Source organism: Podarcis melisellensis (genome assembly GCF_964234715.1).
Source record: "Podarcis melisellensis genome assembly, chromosome: 16".
In the NCBI taxonomy this organism is placed as follows: domain Eukaryota; kingdom Metazoa; phylum Chordata; class Lepidosauria; order Squamata; family Lacertidae; genus Podarcis; species Podarcis melisellensis.
Genome location: NC_138533.1, coordinates 14,189,139 through 14,209,415, shown reverse-complemented (window position 1 = coordinate 14,209,415; position 20,277 = coordinate 14,189,139). Strand labels below are relative to the sequence as shown.

At 48.0% G+C, this 20,277-nt stretch overlaps 1 protein-coding gene across 1 annotated transcript; it reads left to right on the top strand.

Moving 5' to 3' along the window:
- Positions 1-12: 12 nt before the first annotated feature.
- Positions 13-20,220, top strand: LOC309358532 (actin-related protein 2-like). Its single transcript, XM_081891767.1, has 9 exons — positions 13-179; positions 7,403-7,513; positions 9,275-9,490; positions 10,090-10,162; positions 12,748-12,884; positions 14,349-14,498; positions 15,934-16,079; positions 17,407-17,539; positions 17,730-20,220. The coding sequence occupies exons 1-9, from the start codon at positions 132-134 to the stop codon at positions 17,898-17,900; spliced, it is 1,185 nt and encodes a 394-aa protein (XP_081747893.1). The 5' UTR covers positions 13-131; the 3' UTR covers positions 17,901-20,220.
- The last annotated feature ends 57 nt before the right edge of the window (positions 20,221-20,277 follow it).

Genomic DNA, 20,277 nt, shown 5'->3' with positions numbered 1-20,277 from the left:
ACCCGGGCGGCGGCGCTTCCTGCTGTTGGGCGAAGCCGGAGAGGGCGGCGGCTGCTGCGACTTGACAAAGCGCTGCCGGCCTCGAACCCGCGACCCGCAGGCGGCATCGACTCGCCGCCGCCGCCGCCGCCATGGACAGCCAGGGCCGCCGCGTGGTGGTTTGTGACAACGGCACCGGGGTGAGCGTGCAAGCGCTGGCGGAAAGAGTGTGCCAGGGAGCTGGGCGTGGCGGGTGGGCGCGGCGGGGCATCGTCACCGCCTGTGCCAAGGGGCTAACGTGTGGATGTGCGAATGCGTGTGTGTAACACGTCCGAGTGTCCCAGGGTTGCCTCCGAGAGCGGCCGACAATCGGGGCTTTGTTCCGATTTAGCCAGCTCCCTTTCTCTGCCGGGGATGAGCTCGCCTCGGATCTTGCCGCAACTCCCGGGGAGACCTCGGGCAGCATCAAGGTTTTGACCCACAATATTGGGGTGATTCCCCTCCCCCCCCCTCGGGCTTGCCTCCCTTGCGAGGTTGTTGCAACCTTGTAGCCGTTCGTGCAGATTTGGAAAGCGCTCGAGATTATGAAATGAAAGTGCAAGAGCGCCTCTGGGGACGTGCAGAGCGCCCTGGAGACATCGCAGTCGAACCCCAGGAGGGCATTCGTTTTTGAGTTTTGTAGGGCCCACCACCTCGTCGCAAAATAGTGAGTATGGTCATCCCCAAATACATCTGGAAAGATGAAGCTGGTGGCCTTCCAGGGAAAGAGTGTAGCTTCTAGGCAGGGTGTTGTTGAACTACAGCTCCCAGCATGGCTGACCTTTGGCCATCCAGGTAGGGGCTTCACATTTAACCAGTGTACTCCTTGGGGGATAGAGGACTGGATTAGCTCAGCCAGATCTATTAGGGACCTGGATTTCACCCTGCAGTCTGTGATCCTCATTCTGTGACTGTGACATAATGACCTATTGTGTGAAAGCAGAATGTGAAGATCTCTAACCCCTTAAGCCGGGAGTTTAATGTGGCCCTGTAAACTTCTGTGTCCGGCCCTCAGGCCTCTCCCCAGGCCACACCCCTGGCGGGCCTTGATTGAGTGCTTTTTCTGGTTTGAATGAACTTTGATAATGACTCTTGCCTGTCTGAATGAAGGACAGAAAGGAGTGTGTGTTAAAAACTAACCTGTTGTAGAAAGGTAAAATTTACCATTTGTTGGTCTGCTTACTTTCGTCTCTGGCTTGGGACCCCCCCCCCCCCCGCAAATCAAAGGTTACCCATTGTGGCCCTTGTCTTGGTCACAACTATCATTTGCTCCTCCAAACACAAATACTTTTCAGTGGAGTCAGTTCTGTATCTTTTGTGGTTGCTGCGATTTTTATAATTCAGTTTAAATTTAAGTGCAGGCCATACATTCAAGCTCTGAGCTGCCAGTTGTTGAGAAAGGAGTAGTCTAGAAGAGGAAGGTCGGCAACCATCTGTCTTGGGGGACAGTGGAGGAGTGTGCCTTCAGATATGGAGTCAAACCATTGGAGAGTTACAGCGCCTGCTGTGGCTGTAGAGACTGACAGGGGAGAGACATGTTTTGTTGCAGCTGGGGCAGACGAAGACATGCGGTTGTGCTGCTGCAGATGCCCCAGGGCATTTCTTCTCTCTGCTCTCCTCCCAGCAGTCATTCCTCCTCTGGTCACTGCTGTGGATGTATGGCTTAACCGTATGTCTCCAGCACTGCGGTCATCTGCAAGGGATACCCACATGGCGGAATTGATGTTGCCAGCCTTCATGCCACATTTGCAGACATCTTTGTAATTCAGGGCTGGTCTGCCAACGGGCCTGGTGCCTGAAGCCAGCTCCCCATAGGAGATCCTGACATCTTTCATTCTGTTGACATGACCCAGACAGTGTAGACCACAAACTAATACAGAAATTAGGCCTAATGGCGGGAATGGGGGTTAGATACACAGGAAATTCATTGGGGAACTGCACAGCTGTGGGAAAGTCCACATAGATACCCTTCTCCAAATTTGTTTGTAAGTCTTTTAGGGCTTTTAAAAAAATAAAAACAGTTTGGAGATCAGAGCTGTAGAGCCTTATGCTAAGGGATCCAGCTGTGGAGGGTGTAATTCAGCCTCTAGCAACCTGCGACTGCCAGATGTTCCAACCATACATCTTCCATCAGCCCCAGCTAAAGGTGGTTGCAATGTTTTAAGACTAGATACTCCTGTGAGTTAGTTCCCTTGGTTAGAACATGGTGCTGATAATACCAAGGTTGTGGGTTCGATTCCCGTGTATTCCAGCATTGCAGGGGTTTAGACTAGATGACACTAGTCCCTTCCGACTCTACAATTCTATGATTTCCAAACATTTCAGGGGGATGATCATGCTAGAAATGGTCTACCCAAGGTGCTGTTGAACCTGGAAACTGCTGTCCAAGGGGGAACATAGGAAACTGCCATGTCCTGAGTCAGGCCCTTGGTCCATCTAGTTCAATATTGCCCACACTGAATGGCAGCAGCTCTCCAGGGTTTCAAGCAAGGGACATTTCCTACCCGGAGATGCCAGGGATTGAGCCTTTCACATGCAAAACCTGGTGCTCTTACCACAGAGCTTTGGTCTTCCTCAGCTATATTTTCAAAATTTTTAAGCTGCATATTTCACAAGTGTTGTTACATGGCAAGGCCACTAAATAATTGACTTAGTGGGTGTGGGATAATGCTGTGAACACCCAGGTAAGGACGGTGACTCCAGCTCTCTCCATCCATGGTTTTAATCAGTTTCCAGCATGTCATGACACCCATATGCATACATAGGAAATGGACTGGTTTGTCTTTCTCGGTGTTCACTGCACTGACTGGCAGTGACACTCCAGAGTTTACCTGTAGATGCTGGGGATTGAATTTTGGACTGCAGGTGTTTTGTACTTTGAGCTTAGTAAGCAGCTGCTCTACCTCGGTAAAGGTAAAAAGGTACCCCTGACCATGAGGTCCAGTCGTGACTGACTCTGGGATTGCGGCGCTCATCTCGCCGGGAGCCGGCGTACAGCTTCCGAGTCATGTGGCCAGCATGACTAAGCCGCTTCTGGCGAACCAGAGCAGCGCACGGAAACGCCGTTTACCTTCCCACCGGAGCGGTACCTATTTATCTACTAGCACTTTGATGTGCTTTCAGACTGCTAGGTTGGCAGGAGCAGGGACTGAGCAATGGGAGCTCACCCTGTTGCGGGGATTCGAACCACCAACCTTCTGATTGGCAAGCCCTGGGCTCTGTGGTTTAGACCACAGCGCCACCCGCATCCCATTCTACCTCTGAGCTTCCACCAAACAGAAAGCAATATTCCAGTGCTTGAGTTTCTAATGAAGAGTGGATTTAAATATCAATCTGCCTTATTTATACTGAAGTCAGGCTGTTGGTCCCTTAAGCTCAGCATTTTTACAGTGGCTGGCAGTGACTCACTGAGAGCGGGACGTCTGTCTCTCTCAGCCCCAGATTGAACTGGGAATCTTCTGCCTGCAAAGTGAGCCTGCCCTCTTAAGAACTGTAGGCAACCCTGAAATCCCTGGGAGAAAAGGCCGGTCTCTGGCTGATTTAGCCCCTTTCTCTTGAGCCGTTCCACATGCTGCAGTATTGCTGCTGGCAACACCCGACTGACCTGTAGATCTCTCTGTCTTGCCTTGTGCCTGTGGGATTTCATACATGCAGATTTACCGGGAAGATTAAGCATAAATTAAGATTAACTGGCATGGATAACACAGCAGACAGTTCAATGGGCAAGATTCTTAGGCTTCTGGGAAATCTTCTGAAAGCCACATGCCAACTGGCCTGCAGGGCCAGAGACAAAAGTGGGCCGTACTTTTGTGCTGTCAACTAGTTTCTACGCTAGTTTCAGTGACACTTTCCAGGCAGGAAAAACACTCGTGAAGCAGGGCCAGTGACGGATGTGGCCTACAGAGAGTTCAGAGGGCCAGATAGCGAGACATGGAGGGCCACATTTGGTGCTTTGACATGAGATTTAAGCAGCCCTGGGTTGAGGTCCGCAGTATATTAATGTTCTCTTGAGGAGGCTATACAGTATAAGGTTTTTGGAAAGCAATGCATCCTTTGAGAAGTGTGTGTGTGCACACATGGCAGGTTCTTTGGGGAGCATGCTGGGAGGGTGTGCACACTTGCACACGCACTGAGCTTTTCCAGCAATCTGGAAAAAGTCGCCTCTCAACGCAGCTTTGTCGGTGATTTGCAGCAAAGCCCTGTGGGTAACAAAGCCACCCCCACATGTCCTCTCAGCTTTCCATTGCTTTTTTGTTCCCAAACCCACTTCATTCCCCCGCCTGCTGAACATAACTCAAAAGAAACCGGCTGGGAGATCGGTGTGCAGGGAGCCTACTTATTCCATGATCGGGCAGTTTTTGATTTCTAAACGGAAAATAAGAGAGAAAGAGAGGGGGAGGGGAAGTGTTTATAAACATAGCGAGCTCTGCTTTATATTGAGTCAGGCTATTGATCCATGTAGCTCAGTATTGTCAACACTGACTGGCAGCAGCTCTCTAGGCAGCGGTGTCCCACAGCCCTATGTGGAGATGCCAAAGGGAATTGAACCTGGGGAATCTTGTCAATGAGCTACGGGCCTTCCCCTAAGAGTAAGATTCCAGTCCTCATGGTTTTGAATAACAGGCTGATTTAGATAGGAAAATAGAATCATAGAACTGTTGAAGCGGACACAAGGGTCAGTGCAGCAGGAATCTCTTGCCCAATAAGGGGCTCGAATCCATGTTTTAATAAGATTAAAAGTCTCATAAGAAGCTGCTGCCTTGTACAGAATCAGACCATTGGTCTACCTAGTTCAGTGCTGTCTATGCAGAGTAGCAGTGTCTCTACAGGGTTCCAGGTGCAGAAACTTCCCCAGCCCCATATGGTGATGCTGGGGGTCGGACCTGTAATGCTCTGAATGAGTACTATGCTCTGTGGGAGGGTTGGCCTCCACCCTCTGACAAAGCCTTCTGCTTCTGTGTTGAATTTCTGGTTGAGAAATTTCAGCAGCCGAACCATTAGTTGCATAAAGGTTAATATAGAAACAGGAATTTAGGAAGCTGCCCTATACTGAGTCATTCCCTCATTCCATCTGGTTCAGTTTTGCCTACAGCAGGAGTTGCTTCTTGGACAAGTGAGCACATTTCAAATTTTGGAGGGAGAGCAGGGGGCGCCTGTCACAAAATGGCTTCCGCGGAGGGGGCATGGCATAGCACAAAATGGCTGCCACGGGAAGTGTGGCAAAACGCAAAATTAGAAAGGCAGCCACCTCCAACAACCTTATGCTTACCAGCAGGGAAGTAAACTGTGTCCTGCTGGCACTGATTGTGGAGATAGCGCAATATTGATTTTTTACACACACACACACACACACACACACACACACACACAGAGTTGCTGTCTAAGAGCAATGGGGGCATTCCTCAGTAGTGGGGGAAATATAGAAGGTGGCTACACCACACCCTGATTTCACGGAAATCACTTAGAAGGCACCTGCACATTTTGTCCCATGACTTCCTAGGAGGGCTAGATACTTACTTTAAAAATAAAAATGGAAGCTCGGAATCTGGGGCACCTGCCCAGGGGCACCAGTGAAAGCTTTTGTGAGTGTCACTGTGCCCATGGGTGCCAGGTTGGTGGCCCCTGATCTACAGTGACTGGAAGTAGATCTCTGGGGTTTCATGCAGGGGGCTCTTCCAGCCCTATGTGGAGATGCTGGAGACTGAACCTGAGGCTTTCTGCCTGCAAAAGAAGTGCTCTTTTGCTCAGCTGCGGCCCTTCCCCGCTCGTTTTTGTTGCCTGCATGGATTCAGGAGAGCTGCCATGGCAGCCAGAGGTAGTAGCCCTTGGTAGCAAAGTTCAGCAGGAGAAAGAGGCCTCCATGCTCCCGCCCTTCGTTTTGGGCCTGCAGATTTCTGGAGCTCTTGGTGTGCAAGCAACTTCCTCCTCAGTTGCCTGTTTGTTCTGCCGTGAGTCATATTTGGCCATTTCATTTCCTGCCTCTCCACTTCCCCCTTTGCAGTTTGGTTTCCTCAGTCTAGTCTGAGGGCACATTTCCCAGCCCAGAACCAGAGGTCTTTAGCAGGCTAGCAGAGCAGCTTCTCAGGCTGGCCTTTTCTCTCACACACACATACTCCCCTTTTAAACCAGGGTTTTAGCTGCTGCGGAGCGTGTTGCATAACACAAGCACATTGGGGGGGGGGGAGAGAAAGACCACTTTGCTGGTGAATCTGAAGGGGTGTCCACCCTAGAACATTGTCTAGTCCTGTTGCATCTGATGGGTTTCACTTGGTAATTCTCGAGGACATGGACAAGGTGCATAAAATATCTGAAGCACTGTTACAAAAAAGATGGAGCAATCTGGTTTCCTACTGCTCTAGACAGTAGGACTCAAAGCAGTGGGTTTAAATTACCAGAAAGGAGATTCTGACTAAACGTTAGGGAGAAATTTCTGATGGGAAGAGCTGTTTAATAGTGGAATGGGTTACCTCAGAAGGTAGTGGACTCTGTTTCATTGCAGGTTTTTAAGCAGAGGGATGGCCATCTGTCAAGGATTCTTTTTCAGACATTCCTGGATTGCCCTACAGTTCTATGATTCGATGACTGTTGGCCATGCTGGCTAGGACTGATGCATATCTCCAACACTCATATAAACTTGCCCTGTTCCATTAAAGATTTCTCTTCGGGAAGTTCTTTGGATTGTGATCCTTTTGCTAGTTACGTGGGAAATGGGCTTGGTGCCGTGTCAGTTTTGCCAATAACTTTGGGTGAATATGAAGCTTGGTAGCTTCCAGGTTAGATTATTGCAATGCATAGTGTATGAGACTGTGTTTTAAAGGGTGCTCAGAAAATGCAGTTACTTCAAACCCCCGCTGTTAGGCTATGAAAAACGCAAAAATTATCAAGGGAATGGAGCAATGTCCCTGTGAGTTGGGGTGTGTGTGTGTGAACAACACTTTAAAAATAAAGGGCTAAAAGGAAAAATGCATTCTGGAGTGTAGTGTGTAGAAAACTGATAGAGATAAGTTTTGCTCCATCTCTGATAATCCTAGAACTCGGAGGGAGCAGAAGTATTGGCAACGCAGAGAGGCAGAATAGTGGAACCGCAAAGTCCCCAGTTTGAAAATTGTGGTTGCTGCTCATTTGCATCATAAGCCAGCCTTAAGGAAGCCGCCTTTGCACTGCCAAGTACATTACGGTGATGGTAATACTACTGACCTCCCTCACAAGGTTGTTGTAAGAATGAACCTAAATAATAATGCCCACAAAGGAGTCCTATAGAACCAACCCTTTTCCTACATCCCTGGCTCCCCTACCCACTGTGTCATTCTTCCATGCTTGAATTACTCTCAACCATTTTTTTTTCTCTCCCCTCCCCCCCCCCCCCCCCCCGTTTCCCCTGCAGTTTGTAAAATGTGGCTTTGCTGGGTCAAACTTCCCGGAGCACATCTTCCCAGCTCTGGTGGGCCGCCCTATCATCCGCTCCACCGCCAAAGTTGGCAACATTGAGATCAAGGTGAGTAGCGTCTGTGGGCCTCAGATCTCGGTGTGTGTGGTGAGGCCAGTCAAATGCGGTTGGGGGTGGAGGGCTGTTTTTTATTCTGTAATGGATAAGGTGGGGAACCAGTGGCCCTCAGCCTAATTTCATGTGGCCCTCAGCATTTCAGATGTTAGGGGCCCACTCTTGCTCTCTAGGCTTCTGCTCTAGGTATTGCTTCCTCTTCTGTTTCATGTGTTTGCAAGAGGTAGAGAAAGAGCTGTGCAAGAACTTGCCTTATTAAATATCTCCCAGGACAACAACATACACACACAAGGAACTCATAAGTCACTTACTCTCAGCAGGTAGAAATATCATAACTAGGCACTGGAAGGACCTATCCGTGAACATAGTGAACATAGACCAGTGGTACCAAAAAATAACGGGAAAGTTACTAGAAAAGTTAACCAACAAACTCAAACTAGCACAAGGACAAGGACCTCAGTGTGGTTCCCCTTTATTACATACACAACACTATCCCCCCCCCCCAACTGCATACAAATCAATACGGCTCACCTGACCCAACAACCTAGCCTTCCTCCCTCACACGAGTGAACCACACCGCAATCAACTAAACACAACCAACCAAGCTTGAGAACCCCTAACCTCTCACAATATCAATAAAAATAAATAAATAAATGCACAAATGTGATGCTGACACATTTTGTCGATGACAAAAATGTTTTTCACCAAACGTAAACGATCTTGTGAAAAAGACTTAAGCATTGAAAGTCAAGACAATAGATGTAACTTTCCCTGTTTATCTGTTTGCTTTGTAACACAAAAACCCCCAATAAAAACTATTTTTTTAAAAGAGAGAGAAAAAGAAACAGCTGAGCAATTGCAGAGTGCTTAGAAAGCCTGCAGGCCCTCCAATGGAAAAAATGTTCCCCAGCCCTGCCATAAAGTTACTGAGAGGCCCTGGAAGCTTCGAATATAGAATTTTTAGCACCCCTGAGAGTGTGTGTAACTACAGTTACTACAACTGGCGGAAGTGGCATATAACTCACCCACTGCAAGAACAGTATTGGAGTTAAAGTCACCCTGAGGGTTTGTATGCTTGTTTATATGGTCCAACAATCTAACTCCACACTGTTAGTTGGAGTTTGATACCTGTTTGTGTGAAGGGAGCCCAAGTTCTGGCCATGATCTGAAGGCTGATTATGCTCTGTGATGACAAGGCAGGGGGCTCATGTATTGCACACGCAGGTGTATAGCTGTAGCCCAGCAGGATAACTATTTATTTATTTATTTTTTAACTTTATATGCCACTTGATTGTAAAAAGCAGCAAAATCAAGAAAAAATGACAAGCATACTTTAAAACATACAAAACAAAAAACATACAAAACACTAAAACAGATTAACATACTAAACATACAAAACATACAAAACACGAAAACATACAAAAACATACAAAACACTAAAATAGATTAAGATTACCTCAGCTTTCTAGGTGTCTGGGTAGGCCTGACTAAACAAAAATGTCTTTAGCAGGTCTGAAAAGAGTACATGGAAGGTTTCTGCTTCCTCTCAATAGGCAGGGAATTCCCAAGTTGCAGGCGCTGCCACGTCAAACGGTCAAGTTCTTACAAATGCGGATATTATGTGTCACCTGTGGCAGGGCCAATTCCGCCAATTGGCGCGGTCGAGTGGGCACATGGGGGCGGGGTAAGGTGATCTCATAGGTGAGCTGGCCCCAAGTTGTTAGAATTGAATTTTGTTTCTCTTTCCCATGCCAGGACCTCATGGTGGGAGATGAAGCCAGCGAGTTGCGCTCTATGCTGGAGGTGAACTACCCCATGGAGAACGGGATCGTGCGCAACTGGGACGACATGAAGTACTTGTGGGACTACACCTTTGGGCCCGAGAAGCTCAATGTCGACCCCCGCAACTGCAAGATCCTGCTTACCGAGCCCCCCATGAACCCCACCAAGAACCGGGAGAAGATCATTGAGGTAGGTGGGATGTTATTAGCAGAGGAGCTTTGGAGAAGCCGGAGTCCCAGAGCAGGGGTGTGGGAAACGAGTTCATCAAACCGTCCCTGCAAGATGTGAGGCTGGATCAGTGTGATGGGATCTGTTGTGGCAGGAGCGAGATAGGCCACAGAGTTTTGTAAGCTCCTTGAGGCAGGGTCCTGGGTCCTCTTGTATACTTTATAATAATATAAATAATAAGGAAACCTGGGGAGAGGTTGGGTAACTTGTGTTCTGTAAGTAGAGCTGGTCTTGGCGGCTATTGAAATACAGTGGTACCTTGGGTTAAGTACTTAATTCGTTCCGGAGGTCCGTTCTTAACCTGAAGCACCACTTTAGCTAATGGGGCCTCCCGCTGCCACCGTGCCACCACCGCACGATTTCTGTTCTCATCCTGAAGCAAAGTTCATAACCTGAGGTACTATTTCTGGATTAGCGGAGTCTGTAACTTGAAGCGTCTGTAACCTGAAGCATACGTAACCCGAGGTACCACTGTATGGACTTGGGAATAGCCAGGAATTCTAGGGGTGGCTGAGCCTTGTAGAACGAATGCTCATTGCTCATTTGCCCTTGCAACACAGGTGATGTTTGAGACATACCAGTTTGAAGGAGTCTATATCGCTATCCAGGCAGTGCTGACCCTCTACGCCCAAGGTAAGTCGGAGGCTGGGGTGTGTGATGGGAGAGGCCAGGAGTTAAGCAATGGTATGGTATTAATGCATGTTAAATCTTTTGGAAGACCCACATGTTTTATTGTTTAAGGGAGACATTGTATTAATTCCCAATCTGTGTCCTGTTAATAATAAAGGGGACGCGGGTGGCGCTGTGGTCTAAACCACAGAGCCTCTTGGGCTTGCCTATCAGAAGGTCGGCAAATCAAATCCCTGCGACGGAGTGAGCTCCCGTTGCTCTATCTCAGCTCCTGCCAACTTAGCAGTTGGAAAGCACACCAGTGCAAGTAAATAAATAGGTAGCACTGCGGCCGGAAGGTAAACGGTATTTCTGTGCGCTCTGGCACTTGTCACAGTGTTCTGTTGCTCTAGAACATGGGTAGGCAAACTAAGGCTCGGGGCCCAGATCCGGCCCAATCGCCTTCTCAATCTGGCCCGCGGATGTTCCAGGAATTAGCGTGTTTTTACATGAGTAGAATGTGCTTTTATTTAAAATGCATCTCTGGGTTATTTGTGGGGCATAGGATTTTTTTTTGGGGGGGGGAGGAAATGAACGAATTCCTATGCCCCACAAATAACCCAGAGATGCATTTTAAATAAAAGCACGCATTCTACTCATGTAAAAACACGCTGATTCCCAGACTGTCCATGGGCTGGATTTAGAAAATGATTGGGCCAGATCCGGCCCCTGGGCCTTAGTTTGCCTACTCATGATCTAAATCAATGTTGTCTGCAATGGACATCAGCTCTCTGGGTGTTTCAGGTAGGAGACTGGGAGAGATGTCATTGGGGATTGAATCTGGGCGTTATACATGAACAGCCTGCACACTACCACTGAACCATGACATTTAATTTAATGAAAGTATGGGCTGGCATGTTGATGATGATGTTGTGTGGACCCCATGTAAAACTGCATACAAAGGCTGCTGAGATTGCAATATAAGCCCCTAGCAAGAAGCACTTTTAGAAGTGAAAATTTGTCTCACTCATTCACCTGGTTGGTATCAGTTCCCGTTGGTATCCAGCTTCCTTTGAAAGGTCTGCATTGAGTGTACAGTACTTTCCCTCCCCATAACAGTTTGTAACTGGTGATTTTATTCATGACCACAATGTTCCAGATCCTTTTCTTCTGTCGATCTGTTGTTGGCTTGCAAGCTGTTTTCAAAGGTTTTGCTAGCAGAGTTCGCGCTGCAGTTAGCAAATGCTGCCAACTCTTCAAATAAAAGAAATTCTGGTATCTGGGCAGGCCCAGGGGAGGAGGCTGCTGGGGTTCCCCCCACCCCCATGTCAGAGTGTGAAGCCTAGCTAGTTAGGGCCTTAGACAAGATTGTTGTGTATATATATAAAAATAGATATAACATATTTAAAGTCAAATTGTTTGCTGCTATATAGGAAATTAATGTATACATATTTATATATTTTTTTTCAAGCAAACATTTAAACATTTACAGCTGAGATTTTAGAGATAATTAGTAATATATTTATCTAGGGAAAAATGATGTTTAACATCATTTACCGGGTGGCGCTGTGGGTAAAACCTCAGTGCCTAGGACTTGCCGATCGTATGGTCGGCAGTTTGAATCCCTGCGGCAGGGTGAGCTCCCGTCTTTCGGTCCCAGCTCTTGCCCACCTAGCAGTTTGAAAGCACCCCTAAGTGCAAGTAGATAAATAGGTACCGCTTTATAGTGGGAAGGTAAACGGTGTTTCCGCGTGCTGTGCTGGTGCTGGCTCGCCAGAGCAGCTTCGTCACGCTGGCCACGTGACCCGGAAGTGTCTGCGGACAGCGCTGGCTCCCGGCCTCTTAAGTGAGATGAGCGCAGAACCCTAGAGTTGGACACGACTGGCCTGTACGGGCAGGGGTACCTTTACCTTTACCTATACGTATATTTAAAGATAAATTGTAATACCAAGAGTTTGCATTGCCATTCAGTGCAAAGAGACCAAATGGTTTTATAGAGCTGGGTGTGTCTTGATTGGCTGGCAAGGTCAGCTGGCTTGTCTTCAGGCCAGTACATATTTCGATTCCTGCCTAGACTTTTGTTTAACACACACACACACACACACACACACACACACACACCGGTTGAATTCTTGCCTCTTCCATGAACTTCAAAGGTGCAATCTAAATCTAGATTAGGCAATCTAAAATTATCTCAGCTTTGGCCTTCTCTCTGAAGCTTGGGGATAATACAGTGGTACCTCGGGTTACATACGCTTCAGGTTACATATGCTTCAGGTTACAGACTCCGCTAACCCAGAAATAGAGCTTCAGGTTAAGAACTTTGCTTCAGGATAAGAACAGAAATTGTGCTCTGGCAGCGCAGTGGCAGCAGAAGGCCCCATTAGCTAAAGTGGTGCTTCAGGTTAAGAACAGTTTCAGGTTAAGAACGGACCTCTGGAACGAATTAAGTACTTAACCCGAGGTACCACTGTAATTCTCTTTGATGGCCACCTTGCAGGGTTGTTGTAAAGATTAGATACACACACACTGTGTGAAGAGGTTTGTACACTTTGAAAATGCTACTGAAAGAGTCTGTTGCCATAATTAATATGAAAACCTTTTTTCAGGCCTTCTCACAGGCGTGGTGGTAGACTCTGGGGACGGTGTCACCCACATCTGCCCAGTCTATGAGGGCTTCTCCTTGCCCCACCTCACCCGTCGGCTGGACATAGCGGGGCGTGACATCACACGCTACCTCATCAAGGTGAGGGCTGCAGAGGCCGTCGCTGGCTTTCTTCTCCTAGGTGGGGGATGCTACATAGGGCATCAAATAAATGAGTGAGCAGGATCTGCTGAAACCCTTTCGTGAAGCTGGAGCACCTGTGTATCAGCAAGTAGGGAGCGCCTGTATCAAAATACTGCTGTGTAACCTCACCTCCTAACAGGAGGTGCTCCTGTTCAGAATATCAGCCCTCCAGGATTCCCCCACCGGCGTACTAATATAAGCTAGGCCATTTCACACAAACACACCACCCATCATGTTCCATTTGTAGCCAGTACTTAACATTCCACAGCTACAGACGTGCTCAGTCCTCCTCCTGTTGTTTTTGAGGATGTATTTCAAAAACCTGCTTCCCCCTTGGGCCCTTGTAGGGGGGTTGGACTAGATCAGAGCTATCTAAACTGTGTCACGCCACGTGTGTCGGCTGCAGTCTGTAGGTGTTTTGCGTGAACACTCCCAGCACTCTGCTTATGGCTGGAAAGGGGTTTGTTTAACCTCCGGTTTGCTAGTAAAACGGAATTACTGTGTCACAAAAAGATGCACATCTAAAAAGTGTGTCGCCAACATGGAAAGTTTGGAAAACTAGAGGATCCTCATAGTTCCAACTCTTCAATTTTATATGATGCCAATTTTGTTGGCACTCACTACTATGAGTATGCTATTGGCAGGAGCTGTACTGCTCTGCTGCCTCTCTGTGTGGAGGTTTTATATTTCTAGCTATGCTATATACTAATAGTGAACACAGTTCTCCAAAAGTGTGGATCTTTGTTTATCTTCATTGGAAAGTGGATCCTTCCAACCCTTCTCCCTTTTCCATTTCCCCCCATTTTTCTTTTGCAACTGGCATTTTGTGGCTATTGAGCATGCCCAAATCTCACTGGGCTGGGTGGGATGTTGTTGGTCTTTTTGGCCAGGGGTGGGGAGGTGCATTGCCTCCTTAGTTTTACTCCCCCATCTTTCACACTGGCCTAGTTTTGTTTCTATTTCTCCTAACTTGACTAATTTAACTATAATGGAGTGTGTTACAAATTGACAGTGTCAGAGACCATTATTTCCTAAGTACAGAAACGTTTGCCTTCTTGTTATCAACACTTTCCTTCTTGAACACCTTCCTTGCTGGAAAAAGGTTTAGAATTGTGCGTTTGTTACACAGAGGCTGTGCCTATACTTTTGTGGGGTGTGTGTATGTGCCTCCACCATCTCTCAAGAAGGCAACTAAATACGCCCCATTTATTTATTTAGTTTCTAGGAATGTGAGATGGGCAGAGTGCTCCAGGGGTGAGTGTGTGCGCGCTTAAGAATCCTTGACAGAAGTTTTTCAGCACCTTCGCCATGAAATATTCCCAGGATGCTTTGCAAGGGATGGGTGGAAGCCATTAGCAATGACAGCTGATACAATGCAACTGATGGTTTTGGGCTTTGCCCATTGTCTCCCTGCTTTGACAGCTCTTGTTGCTGCGTGGATACGCCTTTAACCACTCGGCTGACTTTGAGACTGTCAGGATGATGAAGGAGAAGCTGTGCTACGTCGGCTACAACATTGAGCAGGAGCAAAAGCTAGCTCAAGAGACGACCGTGCTCGTGGAGTCCTATACGGTAATTATTAGCTGAGTTATTAATTACTGTTGGCGGGATTTCTTGCCTGTCCTTCACCATAAGAGCCCTAGGATGAGTTACAAGAATGTTAACTGTATAAAATATTGCAACCAGTTTAAATGAGTTAGAAGGATAGGATTGGCCCTAAAGCATATATATAACTTGGTTGTCAAAGCCCAGAGCATCTCAATGCATCTCAGCATGCTACAAAAACTGTAGAACGAGTGTGTCTGACCCATCTCTGTTCGGGAGAGAATTCCACAGTTTAAGGGCTGCCCCAGGGGATGTCCCGAGCCATGCCACCCCCTGCTCTGAAATTGATAAATATAAATTTATCTATTTAAAATTTCTATACAGTGGTACTTTGGTTCTCAAACTTAATCTGTTCTGGAAGTCCGTTTGACTTCCAAAGCGTTCTAAAAACAAGGCACGCTTTCCCATAGAAAGTAATGCAAAATGGATGAATCCGTTCCAGGCTTTTGAAAACAACTCCTAAAACAACAATTTAATATGAATTAACAGTCACACAATCATCAATCAGTCAATTAATCAATCAATCAATCAATCAATAGCTGAGCTAGGTTCCACACAGTCACAATAACAAATTAACCAAAAAAGCCGCAAAAACAAAAAGCACAAAATGAAGTAGCAAAAATAAAAGCACCAGCTCCAAATATCACCTCCATGTTGCGTGGGTGCTCAGGACTCACCAGCCGACAGACCTCAACGTATCACTCAAAACAGAAGTGTGGCACTCTGAACGGAGCATGTTCGGCTTCCAAAAAATGTTCACAAACTGGAACGCTTACTTCCAGGTTTGTGGTGTTTGAGTTCCGATTTGTTTGACAACTAAGCTGTTCAAAAACCAAGGTACCACTGTAGTTAAAAAGTATTTCTAAACCACTTAATGTTCTAAGATCTCTAAGCGGCATATAAAATTTACAGTATAAAACCCAGTCAAAACAGTATTACAAAAGCAGGCATTCAGTAATCACAAAGTGCAATCTTAGGAATCAGGGAAAGCCCAGGCTAAAGGATTTGTTTTTACAGGAAGCTTGTTCATGTAACCAGGGGTGGGAAATGCCCGTTCTCAAGTCACTGCCCTGTTGTCCGTGAGGAAAATTTTCCCAGATGATTTCAGTGACCTTACAGGTCAAATGAATGGAACGAGGAGCAGAGAAAGGGGAAGATCATGTTTGCAAAGTGATTGTGGCAGGGGCCGTAAATTAGATCAGGAGTGGAAGTGGGGGCGAATGTGGCTTTTCAGGCTCCTCCATCTGGTCCTGAAGACTCTTCCCTCCATGAATGTTTTTGCCTGGCTGGAATGTGTCTTTGGTCTCTGCTCATGCCTCTTTCTTCCCCTGGCTGGAAGGCAGAGGAGGGGGGCATGCCCCACAGCCTACTAGTGTCACCCTTTCTTGTTTCGCCCCTACAGCTTCCGGATGGACGGGTGATCAAAGTCGGAGGCGAGCGCTTTGAGGCCCCTGAGGCCCTGTTCCAGCCCCATCTCATCAACGTGGAAGGAGTTGGTGTGGCTGAGCTCCTCTTCAACACCATCCAGGCAGCGGATATCGACACCCGGTGAGGGGGGCGTTGCCCAGGAGGATGTGGGGGGCATCTCTAGAGGTTAACATGGGACAGACTTTAGGAATATGTTTCTGAATTGACCCGAATGTGGGTGATGGGGCTTGTCAGCCTGGGAAGGTAGCCCATCTAAGAGAAGGAAAACTCTGATCCTAAGCCTCCACTCTCTTGAGGGACCTCTTCTGGTCCCTCAGTGTGGTGCAGTGGTTAAGAGCGGTGGACTCGTAATCTGGTGAACCGGGTTTGCTTCCCTGCTCCTCCACATGCAGCTGCTGGGTGACCTTGGACTAGTCACGCTTCTCTGAAGTCTCTCAGCCCTACTCACCTCACAGAGTGTTTGTTGTGGGGGAGGAAGGGAAAGGAGAATGTTAGCTGCTTTGAGACTCCTTTGGGTAGTGATAAAGCGGGATATCAAATCCAAACTCTGGAGAAGAAAAGGCTAAAGAGTAAATCCTACACAAATCCAGAGTGGAGTCCCTAAGACAGTCGGATGGCGCCTTCTATGCCTCCTTCCGGCAACTCCCGCAGCCAGGCTGGGGCCCAAACATCTTGCTCTACTTCCTTTGGACCACATCAGAGAGGCTGAGAAGGGGGCCTTGTTGCCTGGGCAGCCCAGGACCTCCATACACACTGCCCAAGCTTTGTGCCCCGGGGAGGTCACTGTGGTGCTGCTAATGCAGTGGTTTGACTTCACCCCCGGAGGCGCACTCCGTTGTCTCGAGACAGACAGCTGCCAACAACAACTTCTCCTGATGTTCAGACTGTACATGTCGTTGCATGTGGTAGACAAAACAGTCCCATGCATGCACTTGGGGGGAGGTATCTGTTTGGGAAAATCCTAAGAAATCCAGAAGTACAAAGGGCGGGGGGGGGGGGCTTTTTGGACAAAGGCCTTAAAGGTGTGGGTGGGAGAACTCCTAATAGCCCCGTGAAGGACTTAAGCATGTTTAGTAGGGACAGAATACTGACTGATTGTATGGTGGGAAGGGATATGGGCGGCTAACTGCAACCTTGAACAGGGATTTGAGTCATTTGGCAAAGAAAACGGGGGGGGGGGGGGAGGAATGGAATCTCCTGAGAAAGGGCATGGCTGTAAATTGGTCTCAGTGAAGAGGAGCACTCTGCACTGCAACATTTTGCTGCAGGTCCCCACTTGTTCTCTCTATGACAGATGGGCAGAGGCGGCTTTCCTCAATCCCCAGCTTGCTCTAGTGAGAAATTTCAGTGGGGACCCGGCCGGCTGTGACTGTCTCTTTCTCCCCTCTTCCTAGATATAAAAGCATTACGGTTCTCCTCTAACCCCCCCCCTTTTATATTATCATAGGGCTGAGTTTTACAAACACATTGTGCTTTCTGGGGGTTCCACCATGTACCCAGGACTGCCTTCCCGCCTGGAGCGTGAGATCAAACAGCTGTACCTGGAACGGGTGCTGAAGGGGGATGTGGAAAAGTTATCGGTGAGTTGGGGGGGGGGTTGTTTGGGGTGTGCTGTAACGGGGCATGGAGCTGCTGCCCCCTAGTGGCCTCTCCGAGGGGAGGAGGGATCTAGTCAAACTGGGGAGAGACACAACAGCGAGTGGAGGTGGCAGGTTCCTTGCTGTTTGCTTTCTTTTAAAACCCCCCTTTTTTCCTCTCTCTCTCTCCCAGAAATTCAAGATTCGCATTGAGGACCCTCCCCGCCGGAAGCACATGGTCTTCTTGGGAGGGGCAGTGCTCGCAGACATCATGAAAGACAAGGATACCTTTTGGCTGCAACGGTCTGAATATCTCGAGAAGGGGGTCCGCATCTTGGAGAAGTTGGGGGTGACTGTGCGATAGGACCCCCCCCTTTCCATCTCCCTTGCCCTGATGCATTCCAGCCCAATTTCGTATTCTGTTGAGCCACCACCGTGCAGGATGTGGGTGGGTCAGTGAAATAATCATTTTTTAAACAAATATCCCGTTTGGGGAAAATAGGAGAAGCATTCCAAGCATCTAGTTATTGTCTTCCTTGCTTTCCCAAGTTCATTGTCCTCATGGAGCTCACAGGAGCAAGCCCCATCACACAGGAAAGAGCTTCTCCCCACCCACACTGGGGTGGGGGGACGCACATGTTTAGGGGCCAAAGGTCAGTATTCTCCACCTCTTGCAAGTTTCACACTCCCCATTATCTCCTGTGCAGCACATGCTGCAAATGTTTGCTCAGGGAAATCCATCCATTCCCATCCTCCCTTCTTTCGCTTTAATGGAAAGGAGGCAAGTGTCCAGACCTCATGGCTGTGAGATCATATGCTTAAGCATGGGATCAGGGAGAGTTTGGCAGGGTGGGGGCGGCAGCACTTGACTGCTGGCCTAAGTCTTCGCTTTCCCTCTGCTCCCTGCAAACATCTCGCATCTCATTCCTTTCCCATGCTGTCGTCTTCCCTCAAGTGTAGCTGAACTGCACAGCTGTGGCTTCATTACCAAGCCAGAGAATAATTATAAGGAGAAATCTATTTTACTTGTGTATTCTGAGTTTTCTAAAGACTATTCTTTCAAGTGGCTACAATTTTAGGATTGTGTAAGGGTGGTGACACCCCCCCCCTCTCTCTCTCTCTCACACACACACACACACACCAGTTGTAGGCTTCAGCGATGGAACATGCGCACCACAATTGTTTCTGACTTGTTTCCACGTTCAGCAACACTCCTTTCATTGGTGAGGGTAGATCAAGCAAGGGCAGGGGGGCAGAGACAGCAATAGATCAATATTCATTATGGTGCCATGAGGGTGCTAGGTAAGGGTCTCCCATTGCTGGCCTGCAAAGCAGCTTTGCTGTTTGCTGGTTGAGCTAGCACCCTCTTAATACAGGCATGGCCAAACTTGGACTGCCTGCTGTTTTGGGACTACAACTCCCATCATCCCTATCTAACAGGACCAGTGGTCAGGGATTATGGGAATTGTAGTCTCAAAACAGCTGGAAGGCCAAGTTTGGCCATGCCTGCTCTAATACATTGGTGCGCTGGATCCTTCTTTCTTCTCTGGGGCCCCAACATCACACCACCCATTTCCCTTTGCCCATACGAGTTGAAATCAAAACTGCTGGCAAAGGCCCTGCACTTTGCTGGCGCCAATCAGCTGGTTGCCGGAGTCTGCAAGGTGCTGTGTGTGCTTGGCTCACTGCCAGCATCAATCAGATGACTGTTGCTGCTGACAGCAAGCTCTGCTTGCAAAGGGACAATTGAGAGCTCCCCTTAAAAAATTCACTTGTTTTGTTTTTTTTCAATTCCATGGGCTTTGGGGCGGGGAAGGAGCTCCTGTTCAGTTTATGGCCTTCGTGCTCCTATGGAAGGCATAGTTGCTCCACCAAATTTGGGGAAGGAGGGAGGCGAGTGAAATAAAGAAAGCTGCCAATTTTATCCCAAAGTATTATTCCCCATCACTGCCATATCCTGCCCTTCTCTTTCTCCTCAGGCAGTCCCAAATATTTCCTAAAAGTGGGGTAGGAGACGATGAAGAGACAACCTGGTTCACTTGGGGTTGGGACCCCCTGTTGTAGTTATAGGACAACTAAAACTTGCTTGCCAGCTTATAAATGCCCAGGCAGTTGGGCATTATCTGCCTGTTCCCTGCCCCCAACCAGAAAGGTCTCCTCTCTCTCTTTGCCAGGAGGAGACAGAGTGTTCCTCCCACTTTGCACACTCATAGAATCATAGAATAGTAGAGTTGGAAGGGACCCCTGGGGTCATCTAGTCCAACTCCCTGCAATGCAGGAATCTCAGCTAAAGCATCCCTTACAGATGGCCACCCAACCTCTCCTTAAAAACCTCCGAGGAAGGAAAGTCCACCACCTCCCGAGGGTGTCCGTTCCACTGTCAAAACAGCTCTTATTGTCAGAAATTTCCTCCTGATCTTGAGTCGGAATCTTCTTCCTTGTAACTTGAAGCCATTGGTTCGAGTCCTACACTCCAGAGCAGGAGAAGACAAGATTGTTTTTGGTGTGAGGATGAATGGATGGATCCACTCCATACTGGCCTCCCCCCCCCCCCAATTTTGTTCTTTGTATCAACTTCAGGAGAAGGTGCAAGAAGTCACCCTCCTAATTCTTTTGGTATTATTATTTGGGGGGGGGAGGAATAAGCTTGATTTTTTTAAAAAACGGATCTGCTTTTCAAAACTGTCCATGTCTCTGGTTTTCTGTTTAGCAACAAGAACAATCAGATAAATACCTGGTGG